Genomic DNA, 20,712 nt, shown 5'->3' with positions numbered 1-20,712 from the left:
TGATGCTGGGAATTAATGGCTTCCCAGACCAACAGTTCTCTGATGCTGCTGAGTGCTATAACTTTACATAAAACCCATGTCAACATTTTAGCAAAGAGTTTAGGTCATACATTTACGATTTAGGTCAATAAGCTTGCAGACTCCACAAGGTAAACGGTTAGGTAAATACCGCTATCATAAATGGCCAGCTAAGAAAAACTCACCTAATTCATCTGCAAAGGTCATGGTCTCCTCATTCATTAGAAAGCAGCATCAAATGGGTAAATCAATAACAAGTGGGTGTATATATATCTAGAGCTACTTCCCTCCTCCCTCAACAGTCTGTCTATCTCTGCCTGCCCTGATGACATGGAAATTCCATGTAGAAGTTGGAAAGAATGAGATAGATTTCTACGGACGGCTGTGGAAAGAACTCCAAGATTCATTTGTAAGGGCGGGGAGAAAAAGTTGCAGAATAATATGCATAATGTCATAATATGCATAATCCCATTTAAAAATAAAACTGTATACGTCTAGAAGGATATGTAAAAAAAATACACAATTTTAAATAATACAGAGAAACAAAAAGAAACACAATAGATCAGGCATCCATGCTCATTAGAGAAGGTACGGGAAGCAAGCAGTTACCAGAGGTCAGAAGAGGCAGGAAGTCAGGAGTTATAGTAGCAAGAGCTGAGGAACCTCAGAGTTCAAGGCAGGCGTAGACCAGGAGTCCGAGACAGACAGGAGCCTCATTAGGAGAAACCAGCAATTAGAATCCTGCAAGATGAACCTGACAGATACTAATGCAAGTTCTCTAGTTCTCTAGGACCATCTCAAACCCCACTCTCAGACAGGCAACCTGCAGGGCTGGCCAGCAGCCATGGGACAATTAATTTATTGCATCTAGTTTCAAGAGATGGGAATAAAGTAACATGGCATGCAAAGCCAGATACACACACACACACACACACACACACACACACACACACACACACACGCATGCACGCGCGCGCACACAGAGGCAGCTTGGATATACAATTACTATCTCTAGATCATAAGGAAACAGATGCACAAGTTCCATTGAAATTATAGAGAGTTACAAATGAGCAACTATTTCATATATGGCAACTCCAAAATGCTACTTCTTTAGTTATTCTTTGATCCTAACCCCAAGGGGTTACTGTATCTGCGAGTAAGAACAGGAAATATCTCCCAGAGCACCTTAGACCAAATGCAGACCAGCTACTCAAATACTTGCGAGTCCACCTCAAGGGTACTGTCCCGGTACATCAGGAATATGCCCTTGATGCTCAAATGACCGCATGTCATCTAATTATGCAAAAACAAGTGGTTTCCATGTTTATAAACACATGAGACTGTTAATTTCTTTTCTCATTTCTTGTGTATCTGTATTCTGGAAGAAAGCTTATAAAAGGCAGAAACAGTGATAATTTAATTTTACCCTTGATCTCTTAGCCTATGCTTTACTATAATTTGGCCTGAGGGTCTACTCTTGTAGCAGAATACACGATGCAGAAGATTATTTCTGGCATTTCAATAACTAAATACTCTGGATAGAGTCTAAGAACCTTCTCTTACTAAATTCTGTTCTAAAGTAAATACAAAAAGTTTAAATTATATACAGTAAATGTATAAAACCATACATACAATAATTACAGTTTAAGGTACAGTGACGTAGCAATTGACGGTTTGTATTGTTAATTACACTGTCGCTTCGATCCTCTCAACAGCCCCGTGAGATTAGCAAAGTAAATATTTCTATTAATCTTTTTGAGTGTTATTTTTCTTATATGTAAATTAGAGATCTCTCCCGAGACAAAATCATGGGTCTGGTTATTGAGTGAGTGGACACCAGGACCCAGCAGGACTCAGAGCCCTCCTCTTCCTCCCAGAAAACTTCCTAAATCAAGATCGAACCTCTCTGGAGCAGCAACACCCATACTCTCTGAGCACATCCGTAAAAACTCACACTATAGTCTGTAATGGGAAAATATGCAGGTGGCTAAATCCTCAGACAGACCTTTATCAACTGGGAAATTCTGGGGCATTTCCTCTTAGCCTCCCTAAATTGGGGTTAATGCTGTTTACTGAAGATCGAAAGATTAACCATTTAATCCTTGTAAATCTCCCTGGAATTGAAAAATGCTCAAAAAACACATAAATCAGTAGCCAGAGATTTTGATTTATCTGTCCCCACAGGAAAGTAATATTTTCCATGCTATAAGAGAAGCTTGGTACAAAGTTTTCTCTTTGATAATATTAAGGGCAGAATTCCAGGAGACCTTCAGGATTAACACAAGAGGAAAAGAAAGCCAAAGAGAAATATATTATTCCTGAGAAGATGTCAATGAGAATCAGTACTGGTAGGCTTTGCTCATCACAGTTAATTAATAAGAACTGAACACCTACTGGGCAGATAGCCTTGAATTGCTCTTAGCTGCTCTTGGCTTAATAAAAGATTCATTGAATTTTTTAGTGAATTAAATTTTGGTCCATGGGAAAGACAGAGCTTCTAAAGGTACGCCAAAATAGGATGAAAAATTAATGTTAGAGAACTAGGAATTCATTCTGATTCTCTTATATCTTAACTGGGCTCAGCTTTGGTGAAGGTGATTTAGATTCTCTTAAGAAAGCAATGTGTTCTCAAATATCTAATATTTGGTCAGATAAGACTGACATCAAAATTTAACCTCCACTCACATTACCGCAGGCAGGGAAACCTAGGAAAACACAACAGGTCAAACCAGAGTGCAGAAATTAGGGGCAGAAGGCAGGTCCTGGGAAAGCCTGGGCCTCAGGAAAACACCTTCAGGCCTTTCTTTACAAAAGGCCAAGTTTGCAGTGGATTTCAAAATGTCAGGCTTCCTTTGAATAATGGAAAGCGTAAAATTAAATAATCTCACATTCAAAAACATGCAATTATACACTTGCAAATCTCTCTTTAAAAAATGAAAATAAACATGGGGAGCTAAGAGAAAGAGAAAGAAAAAATGGCCTGGCTGTCTTACTCTCTATACTGACCAACGACCTAAAATCTACGAAGCGACATTTAAGGTCATCTTCTAACATCATTTACGAAGGGAAATAAAGGGGAATAATAAGGATGAAGGGAAGGAGGGAAAGAAAATTCCTTCAAAAACCTTCCAGGTACTCACCCTTGTGAAAATTGTTGCAAGTAACCTGATAAAGCCCTGGCCGATGCGGCAAACGTTACTCGTTCCATTGACCAGAGCACAGAAAGTCTTGTGGAAGCAAACTGTCCCAACAACGCTTAATAGAAATCCTCAGTGAGCCAGGGAACAGGGAAGGGAGCATTACTGAGAGAAAATATATTCCAAATCCAATTATTTATTTCTTAAGACCATGAAATGGACGGCATATTTCTGGAATATTTGCTAAAATCTGGCCCAGAGTTGCTCACAAGTGTTGAAAAATCAAACAACTAAATCCTAGGTCATGATCTCGAGACACTTGAAGTTTGGTGTCCATACAAATCTTGCACAAGTTAAGGATAATACCAGGCTGTTCCATGCAGTTGGAGCACTGAGCATGTCAGGGATAAAAAGAGAGAACAGCAAGAAGGTTGGAGAAGTGGTCTGGGACTGATGTTTAGAAAGCTTAAATGCCAGGCTAAGAAGTTGGGCTTTTATTCATTATAGATTATGGAAAGTGGCCGAGGACAACCGTCACCTGGATCCATGCATTGCAACAAAGACAGTAACTAACAAGCCAGGAAAGGGAAGCAGAGAAGAGCCCAGAAGCATAAAGGGCCAGAGACAAGGTTTCAAAGAAAAGCAAAACTGCAATCCCAAGTAAACCTGTACTGGGGGGAATGGAAGGAAAGAGATGGATTATAGTCCCATCTGAATAGACAAAGGCAGCCTTTAGCGAAGGGTGGAGGAAGAACAAAGAAAGAAGCACTGAAGGATCCTGGGACATAATAAACTCAGTCACAAGACAGAACAGGTTTGCAGAAGATGATTTTAGTTCTTGACACGTTACGACGGAGACGGCTGGGAGAAACCCAGAGAAGACTGTCCTCAGCAGACGGAAAGACAGCCATCTGGTCATGGATTCCAGGAGGGTCGAAAGGGCAGGGGGAGGAAGGGAGCTCAGGGCAGAAACCAAGCAGGGGCCTTCAGAAACAGGATGAGAATTAGCAGAACTCAGGGTTGTGCCAAAAAAAGAAAGGGAAGCAGTGACGAGCAAGGATCCCATGCTGCAGAGAGGTGAGGCAGGGGAAGACTGAAGAAGCATCACTGGTGTTGACCATTAGGAAGGGGCCAGTGGTAACTTTATGATTTCCTGGGAGCCATAAAGGTGGAGCCCGAGCTGGAAGAGTGAATGAGTTCTAAGGATGTGGCACCTCATACAGGATATTACTTGGCAGTAAATTCATGGAGGTTAAATAGCAATAGGAAGGAAAAGGATTCTGGTTTCCTTGTTTATTTGTTTGGCATTTTTTTTAACATATAAATAATATTAAAGAACACTCGGAGCTTAGTAAAAGAAGCCAGAGAGGGGATTAAAAAGTCAAAATAGAAGAGAGATGACAGGTGACGAAAAATGAGGAGGAAAACATCAAGGAATCCTTCACAATTAAGTTCTTGTTCACTGGATGAGCTCTGTAGGGTGGTTGTGGTCTGAAGACAGAGAGAGAGACACAGCCAGCCTCTTGAAAGCTTTGGAACCTTTGTTTACAAAGAATCACAGGAAGAGGGAGAATGCCTCATATTCTAATCCTTGTGCAAATGCAATTCATATTTTAGACTTGAGAGAGAGAAGGGATGTGATAAAGACAGAACTGATATAAGAGCTGAAACAGGGACTAATTCCAAGCAGACCAGAACAACACTTACATTTCCAAAGTATTTGTCCAGCAACTCCACGTAACGATGCACGATCTCTAGTGTCAAGAGCTCATTGTCCTGATTTTCTACAGCACAGCAAAAATATAAACTAGCATACCTTGAAAGGAAAAACATGAAGAAAGAAAAGTAAAATACGATGACACATCCAATAACCTGAAGATGGTGTGTTCTGCAGTGAATATGCGAAGCTCCCTCTTCTCCAGAGACTCTCCCCATCCAAATCCAAGAAAGAAGGCATCATTCATCACATCCAATAGCCTCCCAATATGTGAAAGAGAATATATAAAAACAGTGGCCATTGGGTTATTTCAGTTAATTATATGAAAGACTCTCAACATCATTTTGCCCTGAGGAACTATCATCAGGGAGACCGAGTCCCTGGCCCAGAGTACTGGGGGTGTCTGCTCATGCCCCTCCCCTGCTTGTGAACCACCCTTTCTAAACTTCAAGCCCCCGACCCAGGCTCTCACCTCACACTCCTTCTGTATGTGACCCACCCTCAGTCCATCCAGTCCATCCTCCTGCCTAAAATCCTCTTTCCCACCCCCATCTGTGTAGTTAATGCCAACTTCCCCCCCTTAGCTCTGAGCTTGGATGTCTTTCCTCTGGGAAATCTCTAACTTCGCAGACGGAACTGGATGCCGGGCTCTGCACACCCGTGCCTCCCCCAACAGAGCAGCTAGTGCTCTTCATTGCCCATTTCATGGCTTGTCTCTGCCCCACTAGGTCACTGGCTTCCCAAAGGCAGGTGCTGAGTCTGCCTTGCTCACCATCGTGTTCCCAGGCGCTGCAAATAGCTGTTGAGAGAACTGCTAAAGCCTATTCTTTATACAATGGCTCAAATCACAAATGAACTCAAAGTTTTAAAAAGCCAGCAAGCAGAGAGAAGGGACAAGCTTCTTGTTGACAAGTGCTTCCTGGGACTCTGCCTTGCCGTCCCTGGGATGCTTACTAAAAGGGGCTTTCACTGACATCTCTCCGGATGCTAGTACTAAAAGCTTTAACCTTGGACCCAGCAGAAGCAGCTTTGCCCGGGCACTTCCTGGTAATTTACTCCATTAAATATAGCCTGCCAACCGGCCTCTGTCTTTGCCTTTCAGGTTTTATAAACACCCTTTGCAAGAGCCTTCCTAATGTGCATTTTCTTTCTGGGAGTGGCAGGAGGAGGTTGAATGCAGGGTCAGGTCAGCTGGGTTCTGGTCCAGGCTTAGACATGAATTATCTGGGCCTCTATGAGCAAAATGGCTTTACCTCTTAGGGTCTCAGTTTCCTTACCCATAATCTAAAGTTGCTCACCAGTATGGTCTTGCTATGGCAAGCAGGTGCAATAATGAGAGGATATATAAGTTTTAAAGCCAGAAGGAGGGGCGCCTGGGTGGCTCAGTCTGTTAAGTGATTGCCTTCAGCTCAGGTCATGATCTCAGGGTCCTGGGATCGAGCCCCAACTCGGGCTCCCTCCTCAACACGGAGTCTGCTTCTCCCTCTCCCTCTGCCTCTGCCCGTCCCCACCCCCGCTCATGTGCTCTTTCTCAAATAAATAAAATCTTTAAAAAAAAAAAATAAAGCCAGAAGGATATGGATTTGAATCCTGACTCTCCCAATTGCCCCTTAGTTCCTGTGACTGAAGACTAATTACTTAGAAACTCTCTGTAGCTTCAATTTCCTCTTCTGCAAATATGAGTAATAATGGCAGTAATAAGAGCTGCCCTTCTCTCTAGCACCTTAAACTGCATTTTGTCCCATAGCATGTATTACTAACGGATAAGGTTTCATTTGCCTAACCGATGAGTATGCTCCATAAGAGTAGCATTGTTCCTGTCGTTTGTTATGGCATCCACCGTCATTAGAAGTGCTGGAAATGTAATAGGTGCCCAGAAGCTATATCGTGAATGCACTTGTACATTATCCACATGTAGATTACATCCCTAGAATCCATCCTGGCACATGGAAAGCCTTTCAATAAATGAGAATTCTTTTTTGCTAGTCTACTGATAACGAATATTTGGGCTCTAGGCTCCAAAGATTTCAGTAAGTGATGCAACTGGTGTCAACTGGTGTTGTAATCGAAAATGTTCAGGATTAAACAATCCAAAGCAATAATGAGAAAGACAGTTCTCATAAAGTTACTCACACCTTTTATAAACAAGTTTTAGCTCCTTCCAGTCAATAAAGCTGCTTGTCCTCTGACCACGAGAGAGAATAAGCTGAACAATTTCCCGGGTGATCTTTTTCCTCTCTTTGTCAGGGAGAGTCGTGTACCATTTCTGCAGCCGTAATTTCCCCTGTCGACTGAAAAGCAATATGAAATGTATCTAGAACAAATAAAGGACAGAGAAAAACAGAACTTGATCAGCTAAATCATTCTACATAGACACTAGATATTAAATGGCAGGGTTTACAAATGATGATAATTCTGAACAAATGAAAAAATTCTCACCAGCATGAAAACTATCTCATTTGAAAATTTCATTTAACCCATCTGAGAACAAAGAAATGTATGCATCCCAAACATGGCTTATTGATATTAGAGGGGAAGGATAAGAGTTTAAAAAATTATCCCTTTTGGGAGTCACAAAGTTATTATAGGCAGAAAAATATATAAAGGAAGTATGTAACTCTTTTAAGAAAACAATAAAATCTTCCTTCACAAGGCAAAAATAAAATGTTAATAACAGTGGAAGAGTTTACTTTAAAAATTACATCCCAGTTCCATATCAAAACTATGGCAACATAGTGATAATAGAGGAGGGAAAAAAGGGAGAGAAAGGAGGGAAAGGAAGATAAAGCACTAGGAAAGGGTGAGAAAGCAAGAAAGGGGCTACATTCTGTCTTTTTTTTTTTTTAATAAAAATTGTATATACTGAAGGCATACAAGAGAGTGATCTGATACACATATCTATAGTGGAGTGATTATATAGTCAAACTAACATTTCATCTCCTCACATGGTTACCATTGTGTGTGTGTGATGACAGCCCCTGAAATCTAATCTCTTAGTAAATTTCCAGTATTCAATCCAGTATTATTAACTATAGTCATCGCCATGAACAACAGATCTCTAGAGTTACTCATCTTATAACTGCAACTTTGTGCTCTTCAACAAACATCTCCCCATTTCCCCCACCTCCCCACACCTGGGAATCATGGTTCTACTCTATATGCCTCTATGACTTTTAACTTTTCAGATTCCACATATAAGTGAGATCATGCAGTATTTGTCTTTCTGTGTCTGGCTTATTTCATTGAGCATGATGTCGTCCAGGTTTATCCATGATATCATCAATGACGGGATTTCTTTCTTTTTTATAACTGAAAATATTCCATTACACACACACACGCACACACAAAACACACACACACAACACACACACATATAAACCACATTTTCTTTATCCATTCATCTATCAATGGACACTTAGGTTAATTCTGTATCTTGGCTATTGTGAATAATGCTGCAATGAACTTGGAAGTGCAGATATCTCTTCAAGATACTGATTTCATTTCCTTTGAAAATACACCCAGAAGTGGGATTGCTGGATCACACAGTACTTCTATTTTTAACTACTTGAGGAAACTCCATACTGTTTTCCATAATGGCTACACCAGTTTGCATTCCCACCAACAGTGTTCCCTTTTCTCCACATTTTCACCAACACTATTGTCTTTTGTCCTTCTGGTAACAGTCACTTTAACCAATGGGAGGCAATCTCCTATGGTTCTGATTTGCATTTCTCTGATGATTAATGATGTTGAGCATCTTTTCATATACCTGTTGGTCATCTGTATGTCTTCTTTGAAGAAATACCTATTCAGGTCCTTTGTCCATTTTTTAATCAGGTTATTTATTTTCTTGCTATTGACTTCTTTGAGTTACTTCTATATTTTGGATATTAACCTCCTAACAGATACGTGGTTTACAAATATTTTCTTCCAGGTGGCCGCTTCATTCTGTTGATTGTTTCCTTTGCTGTGAAGAAGCTGTTTAGTTTGACATAACCTCATTTGCCTATTTTTGCTTTTGTTACCCTTGCTTTGGGGGTAATATCCAAAATATCGTTGCCCAGACCAACGTCATGAAGCTTTCTCCCTCTACTTCTAGTAGTTTTGCAGTTTCAGATCTTACATTTAAATCTTAATCCATTTGAGTTGGAACTCATTAATCCACAATGAGTTCCCATTGTGTGTTCTTGGCAGCTTTGTTGAAGATCAAACTAAGTGTTAAATGTAAGCTCTTTACCCCACTTTGTGGCTAACTTGGCTGAGAGCTTTAGAATAGACCATCTCATGTAACAATTGTCTTTGTCATCATAATAGATTTCTAACAATTTAGACAGTACGTTGGCTATGCTTGGAAGCAACCCGATCTTATTTTCAATTAAGTTACAAAGTGTGTATTTTAAATAAAGGCTTATATTTCAATGCATTTTAAAAGATTTAAATGAATGGAAGACACCATAACATGTAAAAATTTACTTTGGTACCTTGGAGGTTCAGCAGAGATGCTTTTCAGAAATTGTCAGATGGTATAATATTTATTTGATGGGAGATTAAGTTTTCTCAAGGCACCATGTGAGAAGTAGTTTAGAATCATAATTTATTTCAGGATGCCTGGGTGGCTCAGTCGTTAAGCATCTGCCTTCAGCTCAGGTCATGATCCCAGGGTCCTGGGATCGAGCCCCACATCGGGCTCCCTGCTCGGCGGGGAGCCTGCTTCTCCCTCTCCCACTCCCCCCTGCTTGTGTTCCCTCTCTCGCTGTGTCTCTCTCTGTCAAATAAATAAATAAAATCTTAAAAAAAACATAATTTATTTCATCAAGTTTTTGCTTTCTTTTCTTTTTTAAAAAAATAAAATTCAGTAGGGGTTAAGTGTGTCAGGGAGGGGAGAATGATATATACTGGAAGCCAAAATAATTAAAATTTTAAAAACTTTTTTTTAAAGATTTTATTTATTTGTTTGAGAGAGAGAGAGAAGGAGCATAAGGGGGGGGAGTGGCAGAGGAAGAGGGAGAAGCAGGCTCCCCGCTGAGCAGGGAGCCCCACAAGGAGGGACTGGATCCCAGGACTCTGGGATCATGACCTGAGCTGAAGGCAGATATTTAACTGATTGAGCCACCCAGGCGCCCCTTTAAAAACATTTTATAAATAAAATATTCATCTTTTATTGAAGAGGTTTGGCTCTGAATATCAGGGCATAGGTCATAAAAACCCAGTAGGTGGTGATATCTGAGGACCAAAAGCAACCAGGCTCTTTCCTCAGAGCTCCTCCTACCTCCAACCTATAGAATTTGAGGTCTTCCTTAATAAGGTTACATTCTGTCTTAGAAAGAAAACATTTCAAGTCAGGAAACGACAGATGTTGGCGGGGATGCGGAGAAAGGGGAACCCTCCTACGCTGTTGGTGGGAATGCAAGCTGGTGCAGCCACTCTGCAAAACAGTATGGAGGTTCCTCAAAAAGTTGAAAATAGAGCTACCCTATGACCCAGCAATTGCACTACTGGGTATTTACCCCAAAGATATAAATGTAGTGATCCGAAGGGGTACGTGTACCCCAATGTTTATAGCAGCAATGTCCACAATAGCCAAATTATGGAAAGAGCCCAGATGTCCATCGATAGATGAATGGATAAAGAAGCTGTGGTATCATATACAATGGAATATTATGCAGCCATCAAAACAACAACAACAACAACAACAAAATCTTGCCATTTGCAACGACGTGGATGGAACTAGAGGGTATTATGCTAAGCGAAATAAGTCAATCAGAGAAAGACAAGTATCATATGACCTCACTGATATGAGGAATTCTTAATCTCAGGAAACAAACTGAGGATTGCTGGAGTGGTGGGGGGTGGGAGGGATGGGGTGGCTGGATGATGGACGTAGGGGAGGGTATGTGCTATGGTGAGCGCTGTGAATTTTGTAGGACTGATGAATCACAGACCTGTACCTCTGAAACAAATAATACATTATATGTTAAAAAAAAAATAGTAGGAAGGGAAAAATGAAGAGGGGGAAATCGGAGGGGGAGACAAACCATGAGAGACTATGGAATCCAAGAAACAAACTGAGGTTTTAGAGGGGAGGGGGGTGGGGGGATGGGTTAGCCCGGTGATGCATATTAAGGAGGGCACGTATTGCATGGAGCACTGGGTGTTATACGCAAACAATGAATTATGGAACACTACATCAAAAACTAATGATGTAATATATGGTGATTAACATAACAATAAAAAATTTAAAAAAAACTAATGATGTAATGTATGGTGACTAACGTAACATAATAAAATAAAAGAAAAAAAAAAGAAAACATTTCTTAGAACAAGGACTTGAGAACCAAGACATCACAAGTGAGGAGAAAGCAAGTGTGAAAGCTCTGCTCATCTAGCAACTTTAAGAAACATCACCCTCAGTCTGGAATTTTAAATATCTGCTGAGAACACAGCATTTTCTTAAATACCCATTTCACTATCAGCCCAGGTATAAATAATTCAGTAAGGGAACACAGTCACTGTTTTCTAAGAATTAAACTGAGAAAGGTATTTTTACTTCCAAGAAGAGATCATCCTAAAAGTGACATTCTAAAAGTACAAGGTGGAAAAAAAATAAAAAATAAATAAAAGTACAAGGTGGAATGGTGATAGAACCATAAAACCTCAGGATCTTGAGAACAAGGCTCAGCTTTGGATCATCACCAATGGATAAGTCTATTCAATCCAATGTCTAGCAGATGGTCAGACTTTCACTAGAGAAATGAAATCCACACATTTTTCTTAGTGCTCACTTTGCATTTCCTCTCAGAAAAGATTTTTTCTTCCCATCTAACCTAAATCTCTTCTGTTACAGTTTAAGCCATTTTTCCCTGATTTTATCCACAGAGTAAATTAAAAGACAGGATGTCACCGCCCCGGGAGTAATAACTAACTCTACACATATTTGAAGATAGCCTTTCAGGCTACCATGAATCGTCTTCCTTCCAGGAGAAATAACCCTGGTTTCATGTTGTCTTCTTATTGGTTCTACCTCCAGATCTCAAAATCATGCTTGTTGTGATTCCTCCCAGATTTCTCCATAGGCTAAATGTTACTTTTAATTGAGGGGACTCAGATGATACCCAAAGTTCCAGTGAGAGGCTGGAAGTAGGGCTGAGTTTCATTGTGGATTACTTTCTAGTTCTTCTACATTGCAACAGTCTCTCACCATCAGGCGCCTCCCTTCTTAAACGTGGATCAACAATGTAGGGCAATGAACAAAAAGCAAATCTTTATTCTAACAATGAGTTCAAAGAGAAAGGATGATCAGGAACCTGATACACACATCTGTAAAGCCTATATAAAATATACAAATACATTCTAAATTCAGAAGAAGCAACAAATTGATTCAAATTTATCCTATAATTGCCTTGCATAAGACAGTGTTGAGAGATTTAGCCCTCTCAAGTTCTGCTCCGAGACAGAACATAGCTTGTGTTTGTGGTATCTGGTGTCCGTCACACGTCCAGAGTTAGTGGTGTGGCTTGAGAGAACCAGCAGAATGAATTGTAGTGACTCACAAGAGTTCATCACCTCCAGCAATTAATTTTAATTTATCAGTTTAGTCATTCAAGGCATATTTGAATAATATGTTTCAAGAGGTTAATCAAACACCTTTATTGATTAGCACTAGCTAATTTATTAATTAATTTGCTCTCAAGAGTAGGAGGAAAGCAATTGGAAGGGTTTTTTTCAATATTCACAAAGAGCCAACAAGTGATGTCATAAACAAACTTCATCTGACTTCAGAAAATAACACCCAGACATTCCCCTTCCATAGTACTGCTGAGATAAAGGAGTAATGGAGAGGCTGACTGGTAATACCCTTCTGGAAAATGCTAACTCCAGAAATAACCATAAAATCCAATGAAGTATGTTGAGTGAGGTTAAGTTCTTAAATTTAGCTCAAATGTTTTGGCCTCAGGTGGACACTTAGCTTCACCAAGATCTCCCACTCCTATCCCAGAAGCCCTTCTGAGGCGTCTGGTTCTGTACCAGATGATCCTTTAAATCCAAACACGTCCGGTTAATCTAAGCATTCTTTGTCCTCAGAATGTCCACTAGTATAATCCTTGACCTAATTCGGTATAGCCCAAATTTGTCACTTTGACCCAGAATGCAAACTACTCTGGGCATTTTTGTAATTCTATTTCTGAAGCATGTCCAGGGAGGTACCCTTAGGCCTTTGCAGGAAGCACAAAGCAGACCAATACCAATCTACTTAGCCTTCTTCGAACCAGTGTTAGCTTCTTCCTTCCCGTTGAAGATAAAAGGTGAAAGCATCCGGTAGCGCTTTGGGTTCTTAATGTTTGTAAATCTCCCTGCTCCTGAGCAGAGAGTAGTAGACCCACAACCAGCTTCCAAGAAGAGAGGCATCCAGGGACCTTTCCCTATCCCCAACACTGTCACCTCACAAACACCCCCTACTCAGGGCTGGCTTGTATTATAGGATCTGAGCTGCAAATACAAACCCACAGAATATGTTCCTTTCCTCCCATTCCATCCACTTGACAGGCCCTTCCTCTGATGCCCTGTAATACATGACACATCACTTACACACTATTTCTGGAGTCCTCACCTTCTCAGCCCCTTTTCTTCTGCAGCCACTCTACAGACTCCCAACCCAGATCAGCCCATCCACTCTCATCTCTGCTTCTCCATCGAGGTATCAGGCACTCCTGAGAAAAATCACAGAAGACTCTACAGATTGGTACTACTTTAGGGGTACGATGGTCCAGCTCAGTGAAATCTCCAGTGGTACTTGGAAACTCTCCATCTACCTCTTCACGTAAAGGGTTGCTAAGCAACTCCCCCTTCGTTATTGCAAGTCACCACCAAGCCCCTCCTATTCCTTACCTCCATCCTTACTCCCTGACTCTGGGAAGATAAAAGTCAAGAGAATAAAAATCATTCCACAGGGTTTCCTTAGCTCCTCCCATGTGGACAAACTCAGTCACCCCCACCCCCACCCCTGCCAACTTACTTTCTCCCTATGTCAGAGAACAAAATATCATCTCCCGTCCTGGCCGCCCACCCTCACCTATGTCTTCGGGAATGTGCACTCAGCATTCTGACACTGGCCCTCCCGTCTGAAACTCCTTACATGTAGATACTGAATAATTCTTAAGTCTCTCTCATGTTTAAAAAACAACAGTCCTCTGGAGAATCCCAACCTTGACTCAGCCGTCAATGTCAAGTCCAAAAAGTGCCCACATCTTTTGACCCAATAAGCCTACTGTTTAAATACGTTATTAAGGATGTGCCTTAAAATGCAGATAAACATTTAGGTGTTAGTGCTTACTGTAGTTTTTTATAGTAACACACAAACAATAATACTGTAAACTACCTAAATTACCAATAATAGAGAAATTTTTAAATGCTATTTGTTAAATGATTTCAGTAAGTGAGAAGTCCTGCATTATAATGTTACATAAAGAAAAAAAAAAAAAGAATATAGGGCGCCTGAGTGGCTCAGTTGGTTAAACGGTTGCCTTCGGCTCAGGTCATGATCCCAGGGTCCTGGGATGGAGTCCCACGTCGGGCTCCCTGCTCAGCGGGGAGTCTGCTTCTCCCTCTGACCCTCTTCCCTCTCATGCTTTCTATCTCTCATTCTCTCTCTCTCTCAAATAAATAAAATCTTTAAAAAAAAAAGAATATAAAATAGTACCCGTAGTATTACAGCAACAATTTATACTTACAGAGACATTATATAAAGGAAAGACACGAACTTGTTCATAGTGTTTATCTTGGAAGAGTGGAATTATAAATGTTATTTTCTTCTTTGTACTCACCTGGAATTTCCCAAATCCATATGCATGATTTTATAATTAGAAAAAAAATGCTTAATGAAAAGAATATTAGCAAGTTCAATAAAAATCAGTCAGCATTCTATCTGAAGGCCAAATACTAAGTAAATATCAAAGTGTTTTTGACAAATAAAACTATACCTCAAGGAGACTGCACAGTACTGGCTATTCAAGAGCTCCTGCAGACAGACAAAGGCCCCCCCAACCCCTCTGGAGCTCACAGCAGGTGTCCTGGCCATGGGACTATGCCTGCATAAGGACAAGGAAGGTAGGGAAAGAACATGCAAAAATGGTCATCGTTGCCCTACTAAGGTGGGGGCCCTGGTAGTTATTTTTCTGTAATTTCAAAACAATGCTTTTAATTCTGGCAATGAAATAAAGAAAGAGAGAATGAGCAAAAGCGTGAGCCAATAGTTTAGGCTTTATTCACATTAACTAGAGCATTGCTTTTATAACAGGCTGACAAACTCAGCGCATCACAATCAGTATGTTTTTAATTAAAAAAGGACAGAACAGAACATAGCAGAGTTATGTATATTAAGGGTGTGTGTTTCAAGAAACTTGTTCCTATAGCATATACTGGGCGGTAGTGTAAAGTGCATTTCTTGCTATTGATTGTGGCTAACGGAAGGAGAGGAGCAGGGAGAAGGACATGGGAAAGAAGTTAAGGACAAAGACACTGCGCCTAGTGAAGAGGTCGTCCACAACAACGAGGCAAAGAAGCAGGGAAAAATATGTTTATGCAAAGCTAGTCAGTAGGGAAATGTTAACAGAACAAAACAGCTCTTGACTCAGTATTAATACTGAAGCTCTAGAGAATGCCAGGGACCAGAAAGAATATTCCCATAAACATAACTGTTTCCCCAATAGGAGAAGCCACCATTTGCGATGGATCTCCAGGTATAGCAAACCACGACATCGTAAACAGTGAGGAAGATGACTTTCAGGAAGGGCAACATCAGGCCGAACAACTAAGTCAGCTTGTGAAAAACAGAAAGATGCCCTCTTTGGAGTAGGAAGTAACTCAAACTTCTTTTTCTCAGTGCAGACAAACTAAATAAGCAAGTAAAATAGAGGAAAATGTCTCACTCTGTCATGGGTGTGACTATCCCCTTAGAACAAATAGGGGGAAAGTAAACAGCTGGATGCAGGAAGAAAGCAAGGAGAAAAGAAACTCTCACATGCCCTTCTCAGTCTGCACGTTTCTCCAGAATCTCGTCCAGTTCTATTCTTTGCTCATCATGGGGACTCAATAAATATGGGTGGGACTGTCGAATTTTGAGAAATGGCACCGAGCCCTGTAATAATGTTGCATAGAGAATTGGGTTTTCTATAAGGCTTAGAGAACATCATGGTTTTTCTTGAGATGACCTTTTTTAAAAGCCCGAGATTTTATCGGGCCTTGTAAGTTTACAACTGGAATTACTTTTCCCCAGATGCAATAGATGAGTTGAGCACTTGGATCTTCCAGATCTTCTGGCAGCTTACCCTGACTGGTTTAACAGTCCTCTGGCCCGGAGAGCTGGAGAGCATCCACAAACTGAGAGATGCAGCTACTGTTCTAGAATCAATTATGAAAGTGTTACACACAACTGGTCTGGGCACGCGTTCCTTCAGGGCTACCCAGTTTGTATTTGCAGGAAGGGATGAGCACTTAAACAATCACACTGTTTTCCTCCTTCCTCCAAGCCTGCTTTCAAACCTGCAAGGCCATCCCTCCAGGGCTGCTGCCTCTCAAGCATCAGAGAGGCTTCTGGAAGGTGAAAAGGGACACCCACTGCGTCTTTACCAGCCCCATGTACTCCCCTGCTCATGGGGCTGCAACCACAGAGAGCTCCCTCTTCCACAAGCCAAGCTATTTTCTCTCTGCAAAGGCCATTTGCTTAAGTCTTTAGTGAGGTACGCTTTTTATAGATTTTACCAGCATGCCCTGAGTGGAAATAAGATTTGCCAGACTATGCTTTCCCAAGAGTCATTTACGTAACTTTTTAGGATGAAGGTTCGCTGACAATCTGTCAGTCCTCTAGCTTAGTGACCCTTTGAAACAAACTTGTTACCTGCCAGAAATTAAAATAATACTTCTTTAAAACCTGCTACATGCTATCCAACCAAAATTGTGTATCTCAACCACTGTTCCAGATTAGGTCCAGAGTATGCTATGCCTTTACCACTAGGCCAACCCAAATCTGATTAAGGAAATGTATCACCAGGCCAGGCCTTGGGGGCTGCAACAGTATCACACACATCAACTTCTGTGCAGAGTCTAGTGCAGAGTAAACTCTTAATGAATGCTTGCTGTTACTAATAAGTCATCCAGGAGTTGGCTCCATCCATTTATATTGTCATTCCTCTTCACTGAGGCAAGCAACACATTCTCTGCTTCCTCCTTTGGAATCACGGCCCCTCCATCGATTTTCCCTCATTGGTTCCCACATTGGGACAGAAAGAGTCTCTGACAGGCATTCCTCAGGGACACAGAGAGGCATTCTGCTGATTCTTTGGGTAATCATAAACCATCCAGTTTCTAGCCGACCTGCTTCCTACCTAGTCCCCTCGGTTACCTTCCCAATGCTCAAATAATGAGGTTGCCCCAAAGATAGCCCAAACTTGCCCATAAGTCATTCAGAGCCCCTTTCTTTTGACTGCTGACCCGTGCGTGGTCTTCTGGTTGTGTATCTATTAATTCTCTCCACGTTCTCTGTAAGGTGTTTGCTTTAGGCTTCCCCGTTTTTTTCACCTTTGTGTGTGGGTGTGTGCCTCCATTTTCCTTTTCCACAACTGAGTGACGGCATTTCATGTGTTAATTCCTAGTGTTCACTTTCTCTCTCTCCCCACCAGTTCCTATTCACCGGGGCGGCAAGGTTTAGCAGGAACCACGGGGCAGATATGGCCCTCAACCAGCCATCGGTTCCCCCCTCCAGGCCCTGTGCCCTCCCCTATGAAACCGGAGAGTGGGGTCACATACTCAAATACCTTTCCAGGGTTGGGCACAGAGGCAGGAAACCTTTCAAACGAAGGTAAAGGTTCAGGGTAATGTAATAGGGGGTGGAAGAGACAGAGTGGCACTGGAAATCACACATCCTGACTGAAGGGACAGGCACAAGTCAGCCACACTAAGGTATTGCCAGGGAAAAATATCAGCCAGTATTGCTGGGTCTTCAGATTGGTTTTTTTTCCAAAAGAAGCCTGAAACCTGGATGATTATGTAAAATATTGGGATAATTTTAATGTTGGCAATTAATATTAGTACTAATACTAACAAAATAGTACTCACGCTAAGCAAAGCACACTGTGATGGCTGTGGGCTCGAACTGTATTTGGGCTGCAGGCCTCGTGTGACACTGCTGAATTAGGGCACAGCTGAAGTCCCCTATTGTACTAATGTCATTCTGTAGCATTTGGGCATGCAGTGGATGTCCTTTCCTTGTGATATCTGGCTCTCTCTGTTTGAGGAAGCGGCCCTCTGACCTGAGAAGCTTGCTTCCACATCTCAGCCCCATATTACTTCAAATCTTTTGTGAATCAGAATCTCCTATTAACTTAATTCATCAAATTGTATAGGTTTCTTTTCCTCAAGATTTCCAGCTCTGGTTTCTGTTTCTATAATAAAAGAAGATAACATTAAATAGAAAGCAAAATCCACACAATCTCGGAATCTCATTTTTGGCCCATTGTGTCAGCCTTTTTCCCCAAATTAAAATGCTGAAAAGAAAGACATTAGCCAATGTCTTTCAATTCTTTTCCTGATCCTTTTACACCATCTGGTGGCAGAACAGTCTGCTTATAACAAGTGAAATGCCCAGTGAAGAAGGCACAGCCTCAGGCCAACAAGGTGAGGAGGAAAGAGGAAGAGCATCAGAGGGGCAGCAAGAGAAAAGGAAGAGAGGAATGAGATCAGAAACAAAAGTTATAGGTAATCCACAAATTAAAGGATGAACTGCTGGGAATCAGCTGATGACCATTTATGTACAACTTTAAAGCTCCTTCTGTAAAGAAAATTCCTTATAATATAAAACCATCCGTATCCACCTACCTATATTTTACTGCACAGCAGTGTTTACTGGAAGGAAGGAAGGAAGGAAGGAAGGAAGGAAGGAAGGAAGGAAGGAAGGAAGGAAGGACGGACCTCCAGGCAGCAGCACACGAAGACAGGACAAGCAGCCTATTACAGGTTGGACTGCATCACCCCAAAATTTGTATGTTGAGCTCCTGCCCCCCAGTAGCTCAGAATGTGACCTTGGTCACTGCAAATGTCATTGGTTAAGATGAGCTCATACTAGAGTAGGGTGAGCCCCTACTCCAATATGACAGGTATCATTCTCAAAGGGGGAATTTGGACAGAGGCACGCCCACAGACAGGATGCTAGGGGAGGATGAAGGCAGAGTGATGCAGCAGAAGCCAAGGAATGCCGAAGATGGCCAGCAAACCCCCCGAAGCTAGGAGAGGGGCAGAGAACAGATTCTCTCTGGGTCCCCAGAAGGAACCAGCCCTGCTGAAACCTTGATTTGGAGCTTCCAGCCTCCAGGACTTTGAGATGATAAATTTCTGTTGTTTAAGCCAATCCGTTTGTGGTCCTTTATTACAGCAGCTTGCCTGTGGCTTTGAATTGTCTTTTTTTTTTCTCCTTAATCTCAAAAAGCATCACTGCTGTTTTCTATGCCATTACGGTGCATATCATAAAACCAAATCATCTACATTCCAAAGATAAGGTGGGCAGATTCCATTCAACTTTGCAAATATTTATTCACTGTCTACCACAGTGAGGTATTTAAAACGAAATAATCACTCATTCCTGGATTCACAAAATGCTGACATTAGAAAGGACAACAGAGCTGCTTCGGTGCAAACCTTCTCCTCTGAAGAGGAGAAACTGCAGACCCAGAACACTCACGACTGGACCCTCAATTGCGTAGCTAGTAAGTGGCAGAGTTAAAAAAAAGCTCCTGCCTCCCAGCCCAAGGCTCTTTGCACTTGGCGCCTTCAACCACTTTTTGTTTTCCAGCAAAGCTAAAATTACTACTCTTCCTCATTTTTTTCTACTTATGCAAATAATTATAACCAGGTGAGTCTTATGCTAACATCAGAGACTTACTTATAATGGTTGACATATGTTGGGCATGTGCTAGTCACCACGCTAAGCACTTTACATGCAATACCTCATTTAATCCTCATCAGAATGTTATTATTACCGCTATTTAATTGATAAGGAAACTGGGGCCCAAAAAAAGTGAAGTACCTTGCTCCAGGTCAACCAGCTGGAAGACTCCAGAGCTGGGCTTTGGTTCCAGAGCCCACCCTTTAAGTGGTTATGTAACATTGCCTCCCTGAAGAGAAAACAAGTCCCCTATATTGGCACCTAGTGTGCTGGCTTCACCACTTTTAAAAAATCCCTATGATATTGAACCACCCTTTGTAATGAGAAGGCAACATTTTTCCATGACTGCTTGAACCCTGTTTAAAGCAACTTTAAACCACAATGATGTTATCAATGGCGAACAAATAGATCTACCAGCAGCCAAGTTTCTGTTTGCTTCTTATAAATCACTGGTGCTCAATGAAGACAAACCACTCCAGGTCTCAGATCTTCTATCCCCAAATAGATCATAAATTCACTTATAGGTCTTCCTCTTTCAGAAAGCTAAAGCTTTATGCAAAGTCAAATGCAGCCAGTTGATTTTTTTAATTTATATCCAGGATGAGTCAAGAGGAGCCAAAATGGCATACAAAAGTTAGATGCTGTTACGTGAATAAATACCCCAATTTTGTGACACAGTTTTAGTGTTACTAAGTGTCACCTCTCAGAAGTCCACGTGTAAGTGCTTTTTGATTCATGCAACAATTAATTGGTTTTATCCTAATAGCATGACACCTAGCATGAGGGTAAAGGTGATGGGACCAGCCATATTATGTACTCAAAGAAAACGGCAGGTCACTTATTACCACTGGGGTGAAAATTGTATGCCTGAGTTCAGAAAACATGTGGGAAAGTTGACGTAACTCAAA

At 41.3% G+C, this 20,712-nt stretch overlaps 1 protein-coding gene across 1 annotated transcript in view; it reads right to left on the bottom strand.

Moving 5' to 3' along the window:
- The window catches only part of AP1S3 (adaptor related protein complex 1 subunit sigma 3), a 70,348-nt gene that overhangs the window by 7,911 nt on the left and 41,725 nt on the right, over positions 1-20,712 (bottom strand). The window contains 2 exon segments of the mRNA XM_028105062.2: positions 4,863-4,971; positions 7,008-7,186. Coding sequence (XP_027960863.2) covers positions 4,863-4,971; positions 7,008-7,186 — 288 coding nt within the window.

The sequence above is a fragment of the Eumetopias jubatus genome, unplaced genomic scaffold (genome assembly GCF_037043125.1).
Source record: "Eumetopias jubatus isolate StellerSeaLion01/CBP00866 unplaced genomic scaffold, mEumJub1_p1.0 scaffold_3, whole genome shotgun sequence".
Taxonomy (NCBI): Eukaryota; Metazoa; Chordata; class Mammalia; order Carnivora; family Otariidae; genus Eumetopias; species Eumetopias jubatus.
Note: the sequence above shows the minus strand (reverse complement) of the source record. Positions and strands in the feature narration are given on the sequence as shown.